At 39.1% G+C, this 22,210-nt stretch overlaps 1 protein-coding gene across 8 annotated transcripts in view; it reads left to right on the top strand.

Moving 5' to 3' along the window:
- TNRC6B (trinucleotide repeat containing adaptor 6B) overlaps positions 1-22,210 on the top strand; it is a 135,952-nt gene that overhangs the window by 40,917 nt on the left and 72,825 nt on the right. The window contains exon 1 of one of the 8 annotated variants that reach the window (XM_010410609.4): positions 10,426-10,672. The exons of the other annotated variants lie outside the window; for them this stretch is intronic. Coding sequence (XP_010408911.1) covers positions 10,668-10,672 — 5 coding nt within the window. The 5' untranslated portion in view covers positions 10,426-10,667. Of the gene's footprint in view, positions 1-10,425; positions 10,673-22,210 lie in introns of those variants that run through there. 8 annotated transcript variants of the gene reach the window in all.

Raw genomic sequence — 22,210 nt, 5'->3', positions numbered from 1 at the left:
CTGCAGTGTTCTTTTGAAGGGTTGAAATTCCATGAAGGTCCCTAGCCATAGCTTCTGTCCCTGTAGGATAAAACATTGTTCTTACCAAATTTAAAGTAAACAGTTAGCTAAAAGCTTGTGCAACAAGGAGTTTGTTTGATGTTTTAAGGACATTTGATATTACAGAAGGTATTGAGACTTGCCTTGAGTGCCATTACAATTTTTTAATTTACTGGCAGTACTGACGTAAGCAGAAGTTGATTTTTTTTCAGAAGATTCATGCAGCAATTTTCAAAGTAGTCTCCAAATCCTAGTTCAGATTATCAACCCAAGTTCTTTGAAGCTAATGGGAAGTTATTTCTTTAATTACATTCAAAAACTATGTAAAGGCATAGCTGTCTTTATATTGCTGATTGTTCTCTTTGTGTGTAGAATGAGTAGCCCATTAAAGAAATGTCCCTAGACATTTAAGTCCTCTGCCCAACATCCTAACAAGTCATCACAGAGAGATGTGATGGCTGTACCAGACACTTCTGGCACAGGGTGTTTCGGTTCTGTTGGTGTGTCAGACTGTGCTTCAGACCCAGTGATAACTCAGGCTTGCTCTGATACTGGCATATGAGTAGGAGAGTTCTAACTTCTTTCTTTTATATCCTTAGAGATTTGGTAGGATATCTAAGGGTGTGAGACCATTAGACTAAAACAAAATGAAAACTGGTCTAGCTAAGGATTGGGGAATACTTCTGTCACCTTCATAGTGTACAAATGTTTTTACTCCATACAGTGGAGTAAGTAGCAGGACAAGTTTGCATTTGAAGGCAAGTCTACCTGTGTGTTTAAGGGGGCCCTGAGGCACAGAGAGAAGAACTGCCCTTTGTTGTGCAATTGAGTGGGTAGAAATGGATGAGGCAGGAGCAAAATCTGTATCTGTAGAGGCAGCTGTGTTTTAGCCATGACTCCTAAGTCAATAAAGTTGCAAAAGCTGAGACTTGCATGCTTACAATGCAGTACTTCTGAACAATATGCAGAATTTATACACAAGCACTTTAGAATGGCTAAAGTTTCATTGTGTTCCATATTTCACCGGTTCAGTGTTACACGTAAATATTTTAAAGTTTTTGTACTTACAATTATAAGTATTACCCAAAGGAAAACTCTTGACTGAGTATTCTAAGCAAAAATACTTAGGCATTCACTTCTGTAAGTTAGACTTGAAAATGCTTTCAATTGTCATTTCATGATGTTTTAGACTCCCCATTTCATGACCTCAGTGATTTTATATATTTTTTTTCATCTCAAACCATGAACAAATACAGACCTTTCATATACCTCAGCTAACCTGCGTCTTAGTGTACTGCTGTTTTGCAAGTATTTTCCTAATATGTGGAAAAAAACAGAAGCCAGATGACTGACCGTTAAGGAATAAAAAAGGAAGTCACACAGAAAAAAAGTCAACTTTGGAAGTGAACTTCCCACTTATGATCACAATGTGTTTAGTCTACAGTGCTGCTGAATAATGAGGGAGGAAAATATTTTGGACAGTGTATATTCTAAGTGTGAATGCTTTGGCACTTCTTTTCTTAGGATTTTATAGTGCTCTATTCCAGATGTCTTGTGGTAAGAACAGGCTAGTTTGTTTGGGCTCTCCCCACCCTCCAAGATCTGCATTTGTCCTGCGTAGGAAGAGCACAGAGCCTGCTTCTGAATTTGCAGTCTCATCTGATCAAGAGACTACTTCACACTTGCCTTTGCAAAACCAGAGAAAATATATTTTCCATTCCAGATTGCTTGATTTATAAATATGATACAACAAAATAGCCAGAGTAGTGTCAAGTAGTCACATATCCTTGACACCTTGATTGTTTTCTCTAGTTATTCCAGTTAGTAGTAATTCCAGCTGCTAGTGGAATGGAGGATATCCTGATTTGCTGCTGTCTTACAGAGCTTACTGTACTTTGAAGGGGAGAGCATTTGCATACTGATCAAATTCCTAAAATCCCGGGGCCTCTGTATTCCAGATACCTCCACCCACTCCTGTCCTCTGGTCCCTTTCCAGGAATTAAACTATCTACTGGATACTCTATTGACATTTGGAGTTCATTGTCCAATAAATTGGGGGGGTTTAGGTCTGTTTGATTATTGGCTGTTCCTTTTCTCTCTCTCCCGAAGTTGGCAGCTTCCTCAGGAGCTGCCCGAGGTAACTGCCCTCCGATGTAACATTTATATGGATGGCTGAACCCTGCTCTCTTTTCAGCATTTCATTGCTGTTTAGATGGCAACTCTTGGATGACATCTACCATGGGAGTGAGAGAACAGACTTAAATACCAGCAAGCAAAATCATTTAAGGTAGTGGTAAACTTGGCAGTGCTGGGTTGGTGGTTGGACTTGATGGTCTTCAAAGTCTTTTCCAACCTAATACAATTCTGTAAGGGCTGTTAATATTTTTAAGCCCTGTCTAAATTAGCATTTTGTCTATATTCTTAATGTAAAAATACACTTTAGACTAATTTCTGTGGTACCTACACCAAGTTAGGTGTAGGTACCACAGAATTTTGCTGCTAATTTTGATTTGCTAAGAGTTTAGTTTTTGGACTGCTAGCACAGGTCAGTGACATCATGAATATGTATGAATTACAATCCTAAAACTTTTTTTCCCCCCCTTTTTGCATCCAATGTAAGATGCTCACTGCTTTTTTCTCTGCTTCGTTCCCTCAAAAAAAAAAAAAATCATCAATTCTTTGGTATTTTTTGTGTGTACACCCAGATGAATGGTTGAATATTTCTTTCAAGGAGATGGAGAGAAAGGGGAAAAAAACTACTACTGTTTTTATGTTATATTAATGAGTTTGTGCTCTCTTTTTGTTTGCGTGCAGAAAATAGAAATTTTGATGACCATGTGCATGGCTTAGATATACCAGAGGTTAAAGTAGAGAAAGGTAAATGGTCTTGGTTCTAAAATGCAGATCCTACCATTGTTGAAGTGACCATTATTGGTTAAAGAAAGGGAGGGAAGGAAAAAAAAGCAAGCTCTTTATTTCCACGCAGAAGATATGACTTACTTTGTATGACTAAAAATACTGTACTATGTGGTAAACATGGTATGAATTCAAAACTTGTTTACAGAGATATCTTGGAGGTCTTAAGCTGCATGGCTCCTCTGGCATGCTGTGATCGGGAGAGCTGGTATGATTTCTTTTACTCCTACCTAAATGGATTGAATTTGCTGAACTCTTTGCCCTAAGTCAAAGTTGTTCATATTTGGGAGTCATACTGGTTTTAGGTTACTGCCTGCATTTGAATATTTGTGACAGCTACAGCTTGTAGAATTTTCTGCCTGGATAGCCAGCTGCTCCTTTCCTGGCATTTCAAACTGAAGGACTGTGCATGAAGGCAAATTACTCAGGGAAGATGTTCAAGTCGCTTGGAAAGATCAGTTCACAGATTTTTGCAGCAATAAATAGGGCTTTTATTAGAAAAATTAGTCAAAATAGGGAAATCCTCTCTTACAGTAATCCACTGAAAATGCATTCCTTTCATATTCTGCTTTTACTTTGGGTTTTTTGTTTTGTTTTGGGCTGGCTTGCTTTTATTATTATTATTTAACTTAGCATATTATGGTTCCTTTAATGAGAACAAAGGAAAATGGGTTGGTGCCAGCTTCAACCAAGATGCCAGAAATTCCTTTGCTCAAGAGGTTTCCGGCCCAGTGATTGAACTCGGCATGCTAAAACTAAAGACAAGTTAGAAAAATCTGTAGAGAGACTGGGCTATCTCACCAAACATAAATTAAAAAAACAAAACAAACCAAAAAAAAAACCCCAAAACAAAGCACAGCATAGCTTCCTTTTAGGTAGGGAGGGAAAAAAAAGACTGAATTAGGATAAGACTTTCGGTCCAAAATCTTCCTTGTCTTTTGTGAGATGTCCTAAAAGTATTCGTAAGAAATTTGCTTTGAGTAGAGTTCAGGAGATGTCTAAAGGCACCATATAAAGGGGTCCTGTTGTGGTAAAGTGTTTGTAGACAGAAAGGTAAGTTTGTTCTTAAACATTCTAACCTGGTCAGATGAAAAAGCTTGCTGCTATTTTAAAATGTTTAAAGCTCCAAGGCTTAAACAGGGTGAAGGAAGGATTTAATGAATGAAATTATTATTCCTTTTGAAATTCATAGTAACAGCTATGGTTGATGGAAAGTCAGTTGAATCAGTCACGTAACTGGCATGGTAACTCACATGCTACAAGTAACAATTAGAAAGCAACACTTGCTGTATATATGGGTGGGATGACGTACCCTTTCCCTGAATGTCTCTTTATTTGAAAGGTGCATGTAAGTGTTTGAGACCAGGTTGGATGGGGCTTTGAGGGACCTGGTCTAGTGGAAGGTGTCCCTGGCCACAGGAGAGGGGCTGGAATGAGATGAACTTTAAAGCGCCCTTCCGAACAAAACCACTCTATGATTCTCTTCTCACTGTCATTAAGAGAATTGCATAAAACAGTTAACTTTCTCCCATTTCATTGATATTTTGGCAGTTCATAGGATTTTAGGAACTGAAGAGGAAGATCTGTTAGGATAGGATTATAGCCTTCAAAATCAAGATGCTTCTAAGATCATAATAAAGAGGAGGTTAAAGAAATTCTAAGAATATTAATTTACACAAATTTCATTGCTTGTTATGCTACTGGAAACTGCTTACTTAATGTCCAAGGATATGGATGTAAAGACTCAATGAACATTTAGATGTGGACTTCATTGGTGGGAGATAGTATCTGGGGTCAATTCTTTCAGTTCCTAGAGTAGTTAAGTCTCATGCAATGGCTTTTCATGTCTGTATCTTTCCCAAGTGAGTTTGGAGTTTCTCTTGTCCAGTTCCGGTCAGGTGAGGCAGAGAAGTAAGAAACTATAATATAATTGTAATTACCAATATATTAAACTTCAGTAGCTTCCTAGAGAAGAGACCAAAGTTAATTTCCCCACTAACAGAAGGGTTTCAGGATAAGACAAATGATTATCTGGCTATGTCTTTTAACAGCTAATCACTGTGTGTTTTGGGATTAGCTGCAGTATATGCTAGTTTTTGCCCAGGCACTGAAAGAGGTCTGCATAGAGCTCAATATACTCTTAGAACCTTGGCATCAAAGGAGAACTGGCTGTGCAGGAAGCTGGGATTAGTGTGGAAAGTAGAGGTTCAGTGATGTGTGACAGAGATTCATAGGAAATGAGCTTTCAGTTCTGTTGTTCACCCAACAACCTTGTTAAAAGGCAGATTGAAAGCTTTCTCTTTCTCTGGTCTGGAAAGGGCATTTGGGGAATTGAAGAAGTGGAGGCACAGTGGTAGATTATTTATAGGCTGAACACTGAGGGAAAGCATTGCAGCAGATTGAGGAAAAATTAGGTGGGAAAATGAGTGTTTGCTAAGTTTGGTGAATAAAGTTTTCCTTCTGACTCATTATCTTTTCCTGAGCACTTCGTTAATGTACTTGGTTTGAGCTTGAAGTCATGTATCATTCTTAAACTGAAGTTTTCAGGCCTGGTATTCTTTCTTTTGTCCCTGGAAAAATATGAATGAGGCCTGAGCTTTAGTATGGCTCCGAAGCAGTGTTGCAATATAAGTTTTGAAGAATAATAATAATAATTCCTAAAATGTGTTGATAGGTGCCTTTGTGTAAGGGATGCAAAAGCTGCTGTAACTTTTTCAGAAACTAAGCAAGCTTTTCCTTTGTTGGATGTTTTTCGTCGTGGTATTTTTCTGTGTAGAAACAATTTACATTACACTTTTGATTACTATCATTAAAAACCCCTGCTAGCTCTGTTTTCTGCAGCATAAAACGTCTTGCTATTTACTAAGTGTGAAAGGGGAGGACCCCAAAACAAAATCCTAGTTTTCCTTAGGAGCGAGTGTTTTGTCCTTGAAACATGTTTGAACGCTTGAAAGTTTTGCACTCCTGCAGAAAGAGAGGTCATCATTTGTACAATGGCTTAGGTGAAATTGCTGTGAATACTTTAAAAAAAGTATGTTGGTACAGCCAGAATTAGCTATCATCTTCAATTTTCAGAAGTCTTGGGCTTCAGTGTCTCTGTCTGTCCAGAGAAAATAATTTAAAAGTGATCTGAACTATCCTTTATCCAGAATTGAGGCTGTTTTTAATTGTTTCCTTGAAATAAACCATATGGCAGTTTTTAGAGCACACAAGGAATAGTTAAGACTTTTAATTCTGTTCCTTAATTTAAGGGGTTTTCTGTTTGCTCTTTATTATTAGAAATTGTGCAACTATAAAACGTAGTCCTTACATACATGTCCCTACCCTGAGTTATGCTTCTCAGTTATGATCTCAGGAAGGACAGGCACTTTTCTGATCCCTCTTAACTTGAAGAGATATGGTTGGTGGGTTTGTAATCCAGGTCGGTTGGACTGCTGGGGACTGGTTGGGGAACTGGTGAGTAATCTGCCTCCAATTATCTTGCATCTCTTACTGCACCTCACTTCTGGGGTTGGGAGAGGGACATCTGGGAGATCTAACTGGTGAGTTGCAGTAGGGTAGAGGGCATGTGGGCTTCAGTTCACTTAGCCAGTAAAATCTGCCTTTTTTCCTCTAATATTTCAGGAGGCAAACTCTTCACCAGCAGGAGAAAGGACAGTTGGTGACAAGGCATTCATGCTATGAGATACTTGTTAATATTTGAGGTTTCTGGTGAAGAGTTGTGTTAGTAGGAGATTAATTGACTTTTTCACTTCCATAGTATCAGCTATGAAGAACTTTCTGGGGGAAAAATAAGTCTTGAATTTGTTGCCATGGGTGTATAGGCAGTATAAAAAGCCCAGTGGGTGGGGTCCAGTGTTGGGACAATGAGGGTGCAGCCTTCAAAGTAAGATAGGACATCAAACTGTAGGACTTTGAGCCCAAACAAAATGCCAGCTCATGAAAAGGAGTTTTGCATATGGACTGGATGACCTCAAACCCTTTTAAAACTGAGTAAAGATCTACAGGTCAGACAGACCAGGTCTCCTTTTTGAGATGACATCTGGAGGGTGTGGATACCTCAGTTCCAGTGGACACTGGAGCATGCCTGTGTACATAATATTGAAGCCTAATTGCTTGATTCTTACTGATAGGTCATCAAAAAGGATGAGCTGTTACTAGAACCACAATACATCTTAATACGAATTTTAAAAACCTATTCCTCTCCTGTCTCAGTTGAGATACGAGCGCAGGGAATCCACAATTGTAAGCATCTCTCTGAATGTGCATGTTTATGTCTGCTCATACTGGATACTGTCCTCATAGGAGCACTGTGAAGCTTCATTAAAGATTTTAAAGTGCTTTATGATCCTCAGATGGAAGGAGCTTAGAAATGAAGTGTTTGTAATCAGATAAGTTAGTAGTACATAACAAGGATGTAACCTATTAACACTGGCTATTAACAGCCTGTTAGCGTCAGAATACTTAATGGTTAGGTTTTTGAAATACAATTGCCCTCTGAAAAGGGTGTGCAGATTTTGTATAAGCTATGTATTTTTATGCTCTACTCCTTTGTTTTCTGATCTACTGTGCTCATTATGAACAGAACTCAACAAACATCCCAAATCAAAACAAAAAACCAAAAACTTTTCGTTAGCTATCTTAATCAATATGCCAACAAGAACAGGTAAAGAATTTATATCTTTCAAATAATAGTTTAGTAGAAAAAAATCGATTAAAGCTATGGTTATTTAAGAATTACCCACACTGGCCTCTCTGAATATTTTTGGTTCACTGATAATTTGCTTACTTTTTGATTTAAAAAGCTTTGTCAATAGAACATTGGTAAGGTGAAATTCTATAGCAGTTATTTACACTTGGATACACAGCAACTCAAGTGAGTGCTTGTTTCTGAAAGTCATCACAGTATTATCAACTCCTTGAAGTGAAGGCTTCCAGGACTTCAGAATGGAGAGTTGGCAAACCCTAGTGAAGTTAAGAGGATTTATAGGTCTCAGTAAAACAATTTGGCTTTTGAGAGGGAATAAAATTGTCTGTAGCTTAATGCATACTGTCATACTCAGTGTGAACATGTATAGAATATGTAGCTGAAGTGCTTAATGTATTTTTTCAGGAGGGGGATAACCGTTTCATAGATACGCATATACATTTGCTTTTATGAAACTGTGTGAATCGGATGCCCAGCAGTTGGTTTGGATTTTATCATTAGGAATTTAGAGCAATTGTGGTGTTCTCTTTGGGTCTTGCCACAAATAAGATGTTCCCTGAGTTTTCACCACATTTCCTAAATACCTGTGTTTGGATTGGCCCAGCCACAAAATACTCTAATCTGCTACATCCAGCAGGGCAGTTCTCTACTCTGGTTTAGACAGAACAAGCTGAGCAGTTAAATCCAGCTGCATCTATTTCATTTCATTCCATAAATGCAGCTCACATGAGCTATTGCCAGAGTTTCTTGAGCCTGCAGAGATAGATGTTTACAGTGCAGGCTGTAGTCCTGTTGAAGAAATCCTGTCAGTGGCAGAATCCCTGAGTTTCTGTACCTTACCATGAGGGTGGGAGCAAAACGTGTCAGAACTAGAGCCATACTAGCCTTTCATGGCCTCCTGATGAGGCCAATGGCTTACATTCGATGATAATACATGCTAATGATTTTTATTCTTGCTCATAAGATGAGCAGCTTCTGCCCCCCTCAAATTAATTCCTTTGGAGTGCCCTCCCATGGATCTCCAAGTTAGTTCCATTCCATGGTGTTGTCACGAATGAGTGGCTTAGATTGCTTAAAGAATTCCTGTCGGTGGTGTTGGCAAAAGCACCATGCCTGTGACAAGAGTTCAGGATGCATTTGGATAATGCTCTCAGGCACATGGTGTGATTCTTGGGGTGGTTTGTGCGGGGCCAGGAGTTGGACTCTCGTGATCCTTGAAGGTCCCTTCCAAATCCCAATATTCTGTGGTTCTGTAATTATTGGGAAAAGCAGGTTTTCATATAAATTTGTGAAGGCACAACTTAACGGGGCACAGTTCCCTGTGTTGCTTACTACATGGATGAAGAAGGAAAATCAGATCATAATCAATTTGAAGAGATTTGTACAGAGGCTGGGAATACAAAAAGATAAGAGTGCAAAGGGTAAGGGAGACCCTCCCGTTGAATCGCGAGGTTCAGAGTGGACCCGCTTGCCAAACTTAGCCTCACACTTTATCAGTGGTTTTATGTCTAAAGGATTTAGCAGCACTTAATCATTGGCTAATTTTACACAGCATGATTAAGTAGAAGTTAGTATAAGCACAGCAGCAATATAAACTGTAGATCTGAGATGGCAGTATTCATACTATACTTGCTATAGCTTATTTAAAGCAATTCGCACACGCCCAGACACAAAGTCTGTACAAAGGTGTACATGTTAAAAATTCCCCTCGTGTTCAGGTGGGCTTTGGCTTTTTTACTTTGTACATAGTTACACTGCATAACTGTACAGAATTAAAAACTTGTATATTTTAAGAGTTCTACCCTGAGGGTGGTCCCGAGAGCTTCCCGAGCTAGCTGTCATTTCCCTCACCAGGCATGGTTCCATTACAGAGTCAGCTCCAGCATTTCCTACCTGTGTTGGGCTGACTCAGGGGCAAATCTCCTCACAGCAGGATCGTACACGCGTCACCATATCCTTTTGCTGAACTGTGTTCTTTACTGTTTCCGTACATTCAGGGTAACATCTGGAAACAGCCTGCAGATTTTTTTATGTTACAGGATGCTGGGATTCTCTGTTTCAACTGTTAGAGCAGTTATCTATCGAAATTGTGGGAAGAGGCTGTGGAGTGTCTGCCTAATGGCTGACTTGCAGCCTGAGACTTAAAGCGGACAAGGCAGCAGGAGAGACCGAGTTTGCTCTGCTGTCCTGCGGGTGTTGCCGTGTCTGGACCTGGATCTGGGTTTTATGCGTGCGTGTGGTGTAGGCAGTCTGGTTACAGCCCGGATTAACTTTGGTCTGAGCATGAACCTCTTGTCCTTGAGTCAGGAGGGCGTTGTGCTTACAATGGGGGTTCCTCTCCAAGCGAGCGCTGGGGTCGGCGTTCCCGGTGCACCGCAGAACAGCGCGTGTGGCTGGAGGGACTTAACATTCACCATTCGCCGCCTGTCCAGCCCTCATGTGGAATTAGCATGACTGGCTGCTGGCTTTTTAGCCTTTTTTAAAGAGAGAAGCTCCATCTGGGCCGCCCTCCGTACTCTCAGGGCTCTCCCCCATTGTACCCTCCTGGTGCCTCGCCTCTGCCCGACGAGGGCGGGGAGCAGAATGCCGGCGAGGCGCGGGGCTTGGCGGGGGAGGCCGTCCCGGTGCGGGCAGGGCGCTGTCCCTTTAAGGCGGGGGATGGGCCGGGCCCGGGCGGTGAGTGACAGCGCGCGCGGGGTCACGTGAGCCGCCCGTATTTGAAGGTCACAAAAAAGCTGCTTCCTTTAGAGAGAGCAAGAGGGAGCGAGCGGGAGGGAGCGAGAGGAGAGAGCGAGGGAGCGCAGCCAAAATGGCCGACGGAGTCTCTGCTGGGTTCTGAACGTTTGAAATAAAAAAAGAGAGCAAAACAAAAAAAATTAACAAAAAAGGAAAAAAAACCTAAACAAAAAAGCAAAAACACAAAACCATTTTGGGATTTTTTTTTTTCATTTCCATTTCTACCTTGTATGCCTCAACTCGCTGGATTTAAGCACTGCTGCACTTTATGAGGTTAGTGGTAACGTTTATGTTTTATTGGTTTTACCTATCAGTAGATTTTTTTAAGAGCCTGAGCTGTCCGTTTCCATCCGTGGTTTTGCAGAGGTGTCTTTTCTAGCACAAAGACTTGCTTCAGATGTTGTCTGTTTGTACGTAAACGGCACTTTTAGTGGATTTTGGGGGCTTTTTAGAAGGAGCTCTCCGCACAAGTGTGGTGTGGGTTTGGAAGATTTTTGTAATTTAAAACGCCTAGGCAAATTACAGAAGATCGTTTGTATTTTCCGAGCTGGTAAAGTACAAGATAGTGCTGAAAATCTTGTTTTATTTAAATAGAGGCTTTTAAAAGAGTGATTTCTTCCCCACAGCACCCGGAGCTCTTAAAATCTGCTGCAAAAATTTGCATGTATAAGACCGGGCTTGCATTCTTTCTGCAGCTGGGTCGGACCGAGGCCGGCTGGGGCCGAGCCTTCCGCGGGAGCAGGGACGGAGCCTCCCCGCCGAGCCCTGGGGAGCGGGTGCGGGGGCCCGGGCTCCGTGCCGGGCCCGGCGCTGCTGCCGCCGCCGCGGGGCTCCCGCGCGGGCTCGGCCGGGGCCGGCGGCCCATCCGGCGTGCGCCAGGTATTCAGGAATGTGCGGGATGCTGGCCACTGCCGGGGTTTTGTGTTCTACGGAAAGCAAGCGTTCATCTGCACGTTAGTAAACGTAGGTAAAAGGCTGCGCTTTCTCGCTTCTCCCCCCCCCGCCCCCCCCATCCAGCCTTCTGTGTTGCTAAAAATTTAAATCCGAGTTATTTTTGCAACTCCCTCCAGAAGCAAGCAGAAAATTAAAGGGAAATAGCTCGATCTTGCTTTCTGAGAATAGGCCCCTCCTCCTGCATTGTAAGAGTGTGATGTAATGCTCCTGTGAGGTTAAATGAAAAAATTTCTATGGTGGTATACATTATTCTTCACCCCTTCCTCACAGGCATTGCATTGTGATATTTTTTGTAGCTGAACATGTAAGCAGCACATAATTCTGCAAATAATCATGTGAATGTACTCCACATTGCAATGTGTTAGTGCAGTGATTGTGGTTAGCAGGTCAACTTTGTAAACCTACAAGATGGCTCATATTTTATGTTTCTTTGTGGCATACAGTTAAAACGGAGGAGACAGATTTCAATAAGCTTATTGAAAATGTATCTGGCCGTTGTCATTATAGTTTTGTATATACTGGGACTTTTTTTTCTGCACTGGCTAGTAAATATTCAAAATAATTCTGCAGTGTATTAAGTGTCTCATGGAAATTAAGAGATGGTGTCTGGAGGTTTTTAAAAAATATTAATATTAGAGGAAGCCAACAAAAAAGAACTCTGCTCAAATTTTACGTAGTGTACTTTGCTGGTAATTTTGGTCATTAAGCATTTAACAGTAATGGATAACCCAGTTAATATATGAAGTAACACATGCTTCTTGTTTGGGGTTAATGAACTTACTAGATTCCACCCTCATGTTACTGGCAGGTATCTGAGGAAATGCTAGAAAAGCATTCTGTGTCTTTGACATGATGTACCCTGATGGCTTTTGTTGTTCAAAACCTTCTTGGGCTCAGTGGAGATCTGGATGTAGCCAGAATATGTTGAATCTACCTGTTGATTGACAAACAATTTAGTCACTAGAACTGTTTTCAAATGCAGGCTAAAGTAGGACTATTCTCAGATTTGGTGCTTACTGGACCGAAACATCAATTACTGTAGTTTGTGATAATTGCTGTAGAACGGGATGGCTGAACTGAGAAAGTAAAGAAAACTCAAACTGTGTCCTGAGCTGGCAGTATTGTAGGATGTAGTCTTCCCAGAATTTGCACTTCAGAAAAGTACTCGCCTTTTCTGTGTATTTTTTTGCCTTCATGCCTTACTGCCTACGTTACATGCTTCCAGGATGTGTAAATGTTAGTACGTATAGCTTGATTGTTATGGTGATGTGATACCAGGGTGGTTTCCAACAACTGCAACTGCTCCCAGCTGTGGAAGCTGTAGTGGGTCAGACAAAAGGCAGCTATTGAGAATAATAGAAATCATTCCAGTAAGGAGTCTGTCAAACATTTAAGTAGCTTTGTGAGGCTGTAACTGAATAGGAAAGATCAATTAAAATAATTCTTCTAAGAAATATGCTTTTGACCCCTCGAATCTTACTGCAGGGTGTGTTGAGGACTGTACAGTCTGTGCAACTGTAGGATTTTAAGTGTGTATCTGGGCAATTCTCAACGCTGTTTGTATTCAGTATGTTCCTGCAGTACAAAGGGAACAAAACACTTAATATTGAGAGACCTGACTTGAGTTGCAATTTCTAGATCAGTTTGAAGCTTACAGAGGCATGAGGGTAGGGAAATCTTTTTTGCTTCATTCAGTTTGCAGTGACGATGCTGAGTTCAGAAGCTTTATTTAATTTTTCTGTTTGCATTTGCATGTCAGTTGTTATTGGTATCTACAGGAACCAGTCCCTTTCCAAAGCAGACTGTTTTGATAGGTTGAAAGCTACAGTGAAGTCTGTAGTCAGCAGAGCCCCTGGAGATTTTTGCACTACATCTAAGAGATTCTTGAGAAATAATTGACAAGAAAAGCCTTATTACTGTTGAGCTTCAATATACAGGAGTCTGCAATTCTAATGGGAAAAAATTCAGGGAAAACAAGTGACTGAAAGATCAGCATGCTTGGTTTCAGTTGCTTTTCTTTTAGCCTCTTTCTCTCCTGCTGAGAAGGAAGGAAGGAAAAGAAACTTTGTAAGATCATAGTCTTCACCAGCTGATTTCAGCTAAACTTAACCTTTTTAAGATTTTTGTTTCTTCCTTGTTAATAGGTGGCTTAGTAGAGGAGAAAGCATCCAAATCTACGAGGAAAAAATCCAGAGAAATAGAGTATTTCTGGAAGAGAATTTTTATCCATAACTTTCCTAGTACCCCTTTAGAAACTTGTCTTTCATCTTGAAGCAGAGTTCTTTAATTCTGATCGTTATGGATCTACGTTCCTTTTAGACCAGGGTGGAAGGTGAGAAGTTTAATTTACAGTTTATTTTGAACAGTATTTGTTGGAATCTGCACCCTTGGTACTCTCTTCAGCTCGTAGTTGTTTATAACTGAAAAGTTTCAGGGTTTTTTTGCTTTAATTGATTAAGAACCCACCTACTGCCCTCCTAAGAGCTGTTTCACCTTGTTAAGTATTGGTTTCCTGTTTAAACAGCTTAAGATTTGAGGTAAGAAAATAAGATGCATAGGATGTTTAGCTCCAAGGACCTATATTTCATGTCCTGTCAAGGGGATCAGCTCTGAGTATCAGGGTTCTAGTGTTGTTACCTTAGATTTCAAGTAGCTAAACTTTAAATATTGGGCTAACATTATTGCTCTAGAATAAATTTGTTAAACAGATGTAAAATTCAGGTTAGATTAATACAAAGATGTATTTGTTCTGAAATCTTTAGTTGCTAATGTAATGCTAACATTAACAGTCTTACATGGTATGATTACATGTGCCCTATTTCAAATACCGATCAAACAAGTGGCTTAAAGTTGGGTGTCAGGATAACAGGTTTTGGCCATTTTGGCATTGAAGGCAAGTGTGGAGTTATCATGGAGATAAATACTACATATTGAGAATATTTCTATTTTGTTTTTTTGTGATGCTGCTATAATTGTTCTTCAGAACACAGGAGGAATGGTACCTTTCTGCATTTGTGGTGAATTCCAACTCCAGAGCTGTACATTTAGCACTTGTCACTGCTTAAGTTCTCCTTTACACGTAGGCTTCCTACTAAAGAACGCAACAGGGTTTTTTTGTGGGTTTGGTTTTTTTTTTGGTTGGGTTTTTGTTTTGGTTTTCATGGGTTTGTTGTTGAGATAGAGCATATATTCTGGGAGCAGCATGAATATATGCAAACCTGGAATTTTTTTATTTTTTTTTTTTTCCCCCTGAAAGGAGTTCCTAAGGTTTTATTGATATTGTAATTTTAAAGGCTGTCTTCCTGTCTGTGTACAGTATGCTGGCATTGTAGTTTAGGGATGAAATGCACTGGTGCTACTACAATTATATATTTTATACTAGTTTCTGAAGAGTTGTGTTGTAAGAACTGGTTGATGTGATATTTGGGTGTTATAGCATGGGTGAATTGAAAGATTTTCCATTCAAAATATTGTACTTTCAGGACTACTTTTAATTAACCTGTTTAGTCATGTGGGAAAACATAACACAAGATACAACCCTTGGAGTTTTTTCAGATATCTAATAGAAGATAGATTAATAGCACATGAGATGAACTTTAAAGGAAGAACAAACCAAACCAGGGGTTAAACACCATGGAAAAAATGTCTGCTAATACAGCTGGAGAGAAACTAGTGAGGGCGGTTTTGTTAAAAACCATAGGTAGTAAGTATGAAAGTTGACTGCTCCTTACAGTGCTACAATTTGTGTCTGAACTCAATTAAATGGACATTTGTATATGTTAGGCAGAGAAAATCATCTCAAAGCACCTCAATAGTGATAGGTGGAAATATGCTTAAAAGTATAAAGCATGTATATTAATAAAAACATGTGTTAAATTGAGAATTCTAGAATTGAAGTGTAGCCTTGGAATTTACTACAATAAAACCAAAACAAGGCATCAAGATACAACTGTGTTTGATTTCATGCCAGCAGGGGAGTTCTTTTCTTCTTAGGATGGGATGTGTGAGGCCACATTTTAACGCTGGGGGGGGGAGGATCAACAAATTTTGAGGTAGCTCCAGTAAGAGCAGCAAAAAATATTACAGGGAGGTAGTCTAGTGAAAAACCACTTCAGCTTTTTTGTGTTTATTTTTATAGATACATTCTCTGCAAACAAATAAGTAGTCTATAATTTGTCAGAAGAGCGTAATTTTGACATTGAGCTCCATCATAGTTGGGTATGCTTTGAACAGCATAGTTGTTTCAGCTGCTAAAAAGCAGAAGGGCATGAATTTTTTTTAAATCAAGGTGACCATTCTTTTTTAGTTCCTTAAAAGTACATGAAACCCCACTGTGCCTGCTTAAATTGTAAGGGAAGCATGCTCGTCTTTCCCAGTGTGCTTAGCAGATGTAGAGTTAAGGCTGCCTGTAGTACAGGTGTGAGTGTAACAGCTGAACCGATTTGAACTAAAGCAGAACATTGTCTTAATTTCTGAATCAGAGAAGAAGTATTTCTTTAAAAAATAAAACAATTGGAAAATTACTTCTGGTGTTCTCAGTGGGTTTTGGTTTTTTTTCCCCTTTTTTAAGTACAGCATTTGCTCAATAGCACAACCATAAATCTGCTGTCCACTTGTAATCTCAGTGGCTGTTGGGCACAGCCTCTGTGTACACAGGAAAATGGCAAAACTTAAGCTGCCGTGACACTGCTGGAACTAGGGTTTTTAAAACATGGACACACCACAGCTTCTGTAGATTCTGAGTTTTTTGAGCTAGTTGACCTATATGAAAATAGGAAAGGTTAAATATATAATCTGTTAATGCCACTTAACCATTAATTAGAGTTGAGCTTAACTGTCCAATTTTACACGTGCTCTGTGGCAAATATATACAAATGTGTTGTCGTTGTGGTTCATTGTATGTTCGTGAACTTGGTTGTGCCTGAGCCATCCAGTTTTCCAGGATGGAGTGTCTTGTGTCACTTAAACCTTCCTTAAAAAGGGTCTTCAGTGTTATCTTCCACATTTTTTCCCCCGCTTTAAATTTTAGTGTTGGTAGTAGAACATACTGCACCTCAATATTAGAGTGTTAATGTAGCAGCGTCCGTGCTCTTGTTGCAGCTTCTGCATTAGCATTTATATTTTTAATTGTATGTAATTTTGCTTAAGCAATCATGCCAGATTCAGGGTCGGATTTAAAACACACAGTTCTAATTCTGTGTTGGTACTCTAGATATACTTGACTACAAAACAGCTTTCTTTGGCAAGCGGTTGGCTACTACTGAGAACTTCATCAACTAAAGTGAAAGTGATATATTCTGATACATCACTTTGCCAGCTAAATATACAGCATGTTTGTGCTCAGCCTTTTGCTGAACAATTCATAGGGAGGATGATTTGATCACAACATACAAGTGAATTTTGGTATTATGCTTGGAAATTCTAATCTGGTAGCTCTTGCTGGACTTTTTCCAGGCTGTTCTGCCTCTTACTTGGAGAGAGTTTGAGGACAATAAAAATGAAAATGGATACCTTCTATATGCAGGGGAGCAGAGGTCAAAAGGTACCAAAACTTAGAAAAAAAAAGTTTTTTCCTAGCTTTTTCCTATGTGCAGTGAAAGCCAGTTGTACTGTAAAACAGAAAATCGTAATTAGATTGTTTAATTCCCATGTGAATTTTTAAAAATGAATTCTTCTATATCCTAGTTAAGACTATATAAATAAACCTTTCCTATTTTGTTAGATTTTACTTGGGTAATATTAGTGGTATATTAGTGGTGCTATCAGTGGTATATCACTGATTTATTCAAGGGAACTTCTGTGATAAATATTAGAAAAAAATATTCTTAAAGCTGGTTAAAAATACAGCATATGGAAATAGAGGATGCCCTATTGAGGTTAAATATATGTCATTTTATATCTGGCTCTGTTTTTCACTGTGGATGTCATTACAAGTTCATGTGCACTGGTTGGAATCTAAATGTGGGCTAGGTTCAAATTGCCTCTAAAAATGCTTGGTTAACCTGAAGTAAAACCCCAAAAGCTTTTTTCAGCTGAGTATAAAAGAAGGTTCCAGCTGGTGCTACGGAAGTTAGTTCTAGCAATATTAATGGGAATTTTAAATTAAATAGCCTTGTGTTACAGAGTCAAGTTTTCTGTTCCTCTGCAGGTAATGTTCACATTACCTGCTTGATACATATCAGCCAGACCAAGCAATGCTGAAAGAGAGAAAGAGAGCAAGGCATTAGGGTTATTTTTGTTTTATTTTGTCTTTGCCTGTGTCCTGTAATTCTATTCAGAGCAGATCTAGATCACCTTGGCAGGAATACTTGCTAACCAGTACACCAGCCTTGCTGTAGCATTCGTGACTGCTTTGTCAGATGGAAACACGCTGATGGTGGTGTGATGTGGGAAGGTATAAAAATCTCAGCTGGGTGGAGATTTAATCTTCCGTATAAGTTTGGTTACATGTACTTCTTCAATAAGGTATTTCTCCTAACTTTCTTTAATTTGCAAATATGTTTTGAAAGCTTCTGAATTATAGTAGGAAGGTTTAGTAAGTGACCTGGGATGGGAAAATCCTAAACCTTACATATTTTTCAACTGTTTGAACCAGTTTAGTCATCTTGTGCAAAAGCTATCTGAATTTGCATTTAACCACCTCATCTTGCACGGTAGCTATTCTGGAATGGCGACTTCTGATTAAGTCCTTGAGTGACTGTTTTTATCACAAAATAACACATTATTCTGCATCAAATTAACTCTGCTGTGTTGTTAATTAGGAGACAGTTTTGGTCTACATTTGCCAGTTACTATAAATAAAATATATATCCTGACACAGAAAAACTGTAGGAAGTGTGTTTTTACCAGATTTTAGGCATAACAAGATGAAAAAGGCAAAAGCAGACAGAAGCAAAACTTTGAGAGTCTAGAAATTACCTTGGCAGCTTAATGTACGCTAAAGCCACAGTTGCAGGTGGTAGCTTTAAGGTAGCTTGCTGTAGTTCGGCCATTAAAAACCAAACAGGTTAATTTTTGGAAAGTCAGCCTGTTTTGATAAAGTTTTGGGGACAAGATTGTTTCTCAGATGTGGATTTAAAGGTGGCTGTTTTAAAGATGATGAGCTGTATTTGGGTGATTTGTGTTCAGAAACAGCTGAGGTTGGTTGTGTCAGTCTCTGTTATATTCTGCTTCAGTCTAGGTGATGCGAAGTAAAACTCTTCTACCATAGACTTGCAAGTATAGGGTCAGCTTAAATTTATGTAACTTCCCTAGATATTTTTCTTAAAAAACCTTACCTTTCAAATGATGCTTCAGTTAGTGTTATATAACTTGGTTAAGCTTAAGTGCTTCTTCCCCTTTGCATTCTTAGGCCATTTTTCTATTGTTTAAGTGCTATTCTAAATATTAGTTCTTGTGATCATTTTAGATTGAGCATTGCTTGCTCTGTGTGTTTAATGTTAAGCTGTTAAAAACAGGCTTCATCACTGGCTCAGTGCATTAAAAAGAACAAGGTTGCAGATCGCTCTTCATTGTAAGTTTAATTATAGCATGTAACTCAATTTCATTTTTTCATCGTGTTTGTTAATGAACTTTGAAATAATTGTCTATTTTCCAGCTTACTGCATCTTATTATATTTGTATGTGTCTGATATGGGTATGTGTATGCATATATGTAATAAGTGCACGTTGGCAGTTACTACGGTTAAAAACTACCAGGTATCAACTGGCAGGTAGAGACTTCTTGATAGGGCATAGGTGTTTAATACACAGTAAAATAAAAATGGCTCTCAGAGTCAGTTCGAGTTTTGTGTTTGGGAGAAGCCTGCACAAACGAAGCAAGTGCCTTTCTGTAAGGTAAGTGTACAGATGTAAGAGGAGCAGCAGAGAAATTCAGAGGCTCTCTGAAGGCCACACAGAAAGTCAGAGGCAGAGCCAGACTTGAACTCAGAAGTTCCTGGCTTTTGGCCTGGGGCTGAAGCCAGTCATACACAGCTGTATTGAATTGTGAATAGAATGATGCTTTCTTTTTCCTTCATGGATTTACGGAAACAAAGCTGATTTAACCAAAATCGTAATGTGGGTAAAAAGATGGAATTGTGTAACTTGCCTTTCTCAATATTTCAAGTGCTAAAACTTCAGTGTCAAAAGTTGGTTCAGCACTTGGGGGTTTCCATTTGCCAAGGAGCATGGTTAATGTAGCTGGGTCATAAATTGTGACAAATTCTGGTGCGGTGCCTCGAGGTCAGACTAAAGGCTTTTTCTGAGTGTAGAGGAATTCAGGCTTAAAAGCTACTGCTCTGTGTTCTACCTTGAGAAATACTAATGACATAAAGAAATTCCCTGAAATTTGATTTTCTTTGATGTTTTAAAATAGAAGTGAAAACCTAGTTCAGAGACAGTCTGCCTGAAGTTGACTGTTTATTAAACTGAAATTCACATTCTGTATTTAATGCTTGTGGAGTTTTTAATGAGGCTTTAAACATTGTTATCCTTCAGTGCAGTATGAAAGAAGCGAGAACCTGCTGTAGGTTTGCTGCCTGGTATTTTCTTGCTTCCTGAAGTAAAAGCTTGGAATAGCTTCTATTGAATGTATGGACAGTTCTGGTTATTTCAGGAAGGTTTTGATCTAAAATATTATTATAAAATGAATATCACCATTATGAATTATTTTTCTGTGCTGTTAAAAGTCTTGACAGGGATTTTTAAGTCCATTTCACAGTAAAAGGGACTTATTTTCCAGGTAAAATGTCATTAATACCAAGCTCTAGCAGCAAAGTAGTTTTTCTTTTTTTCTCTGGAGTACCTTAATCTGTGTGATGTTTCTTGCTCACTGAGACCTTATGCAAATGTATAGTAAGGTTATTTTCCTAAATTATGAACGTGGAACTTAGCCAGAGAATACAAACTAAAAAATACCTAGAACCAAACAAAGCACTGAGGTGGTTTTTGTTTGCTTACCAGGAAGTAGTTTTCATTTTGTCTGTTGAAAGTAACAAAAATGTGAAATAGTTTTAAAAAGAAGTCCAAATAGCAAAAAAATATTTCGTAACAATAAAATATCTCACTCCTGAGGAGTTGAAGCTTAAACTGGTGTCTCCTGGTGTGTGCGGTGTGACTATACCTCATTCTTTGGAAAGAATTGCCTCTTGAGGATTCACTTTGAGGATGCATCTAAAAATTTCATTGGTAGTTAATGAAAATCAGAATAATTAATGTGAGCATTACAGTGGTCTCCTTTTTTACTCACCCTCCTTTTTTATGCCCTGTCGTAGTTTAACCCCAGCCAGCAACCAAGCACCACAAAACCACTTGCTCCAAACCAAGCCCCGTGGAAAATCCATTGAGTTTCCATTACAGCTGTTTGAGTGTTTACAGGTCCCAATTGCCTTCAGCTGTGGCTTCAGAAGACATTTAAACTGGGTTTGTCAGGTTTGTTGCATAAGCCTGGACCATTTCAGAGATGGACGTTGTGGTGGCAGTTCTTGCTTTATTCACCTATTACAGCTGGTAATACATTGTGATCAAACTATATAGTTCTTCCCAGCACGTCTTCCAAAAATACTGTAACCGTCTAGTGATGAGTTGCTGAGTTTGGAGTTGCTACCCAGTCACCACCAGTAACAGCGTTATGGGCTAGATTCTTGCAGTGAGGAGGGGGAGACCCAGCTGAGCTTGTTTCGTTATGAGCTGTGTTGCCCCCTAATTTAAGTTGGTGGCATAGCCTCAGTGGCTGAATAAAGTTTGCCCCACTTTGTTGATAAAATAAGGTGTTAGTGGAGACTAAGCTTATCAAAGGCTGGTTTAACTAAGAATGATGTTTCCAGTGAAGCCCAATGTATTCTTTTTTTCTTTTATACTCTTTAGAAAGAGCATTAGAAAAAGCTGGTGACTCTTACTTGGTCCACTTCCCCATTTAAGTCAAACAAGTGGAGGTCACATTTACTGATAACCATAAGTCAAATTGGCACTTGCAGCTTATCAGATAGCTTTGATTAAAGCTAAAGGTCTTGCCTTTCACCTACAATTTGGAATTTTAAATGCTTATGTGTGTGACTGAATTCTGTATTGCTTCTACTATAAGGTCATGCTAACTTTTTTGCTAGGTAGCATTAACCGTTTTTCCAAAACAGTGGCTTCATAGAAAGATAGATACTTTGCACTGGCAGTATGCATGGGAAGCATCAATAAGCTGACAAATTAGATTTGAGGTTCTAGTGTTTAAAGGGCTTTTCTTTCAGCAGGAAATAGTCTCCCACATCAGCTTATGTATTTTAACCTTCAACTTTATATAGCAGCGAAGAGTTGACCTGTCTTTATGCAGAGTTACCTTTCTTAAAGAGGATTGAGAGAAGGTTTAACTGAATAGATTTAGAAGTACAGTGTTTTGTGGAACGGTCAATATCTTCCTGTCATGATCATACCCTGGTTTTGCCTAGTGTCTAAAAAAAATGAAACTGCTGTGTTCCACACTTGTGACGTTTATTGTTGGTAGATAGGAAGAGGTAGTTGTTAATTAAAGATAGGAGTCTTCAGATTGACTGTCAGCAGAGGTCAGAATTATATTCATTACTGGAAAGATGCAGAATTTAGGTGGATCTGTGTGAATGCTTTTCTGATTTAGCTGTTTCTTTTAGGACTGATGCTGAAAAAGGGTGCACATTTCTAACCACTCAAGTAAAAAATGTCTGTTACTCTTTGAAGATTGTAGTCCGTGAGCTTTATGCATTTCTTTGTGCCTCATGACATCACTGAACATGAGAAATATGTGGTTTTGATTAAAAATAATCTTGCATAATGCAACAAGGCAAAAAGTAACCTAAAAGTAGCAAACACTACTTGGATGGAGAATTTAACAGGACAAACAGCTTAATTTTG

Source organism: Corvus cornix, chromosome 1A (assembly GCF_000738735.6).
Source record: "Corvus cornix cornix isolate S_Up_H32 chromosome 1A, ASM73873v5, whole genome shotgun sequence".
NCBI classification, from domain to species: domain Eukaryota; kingdom Metazoa; phylum Chordata; class Aves; order Passeriformes; family Corvidae; genus Corvus; species Corvus cornix.
This window is presented reverse-complemented; position numbering and strand designations above follow the sequence as displayed.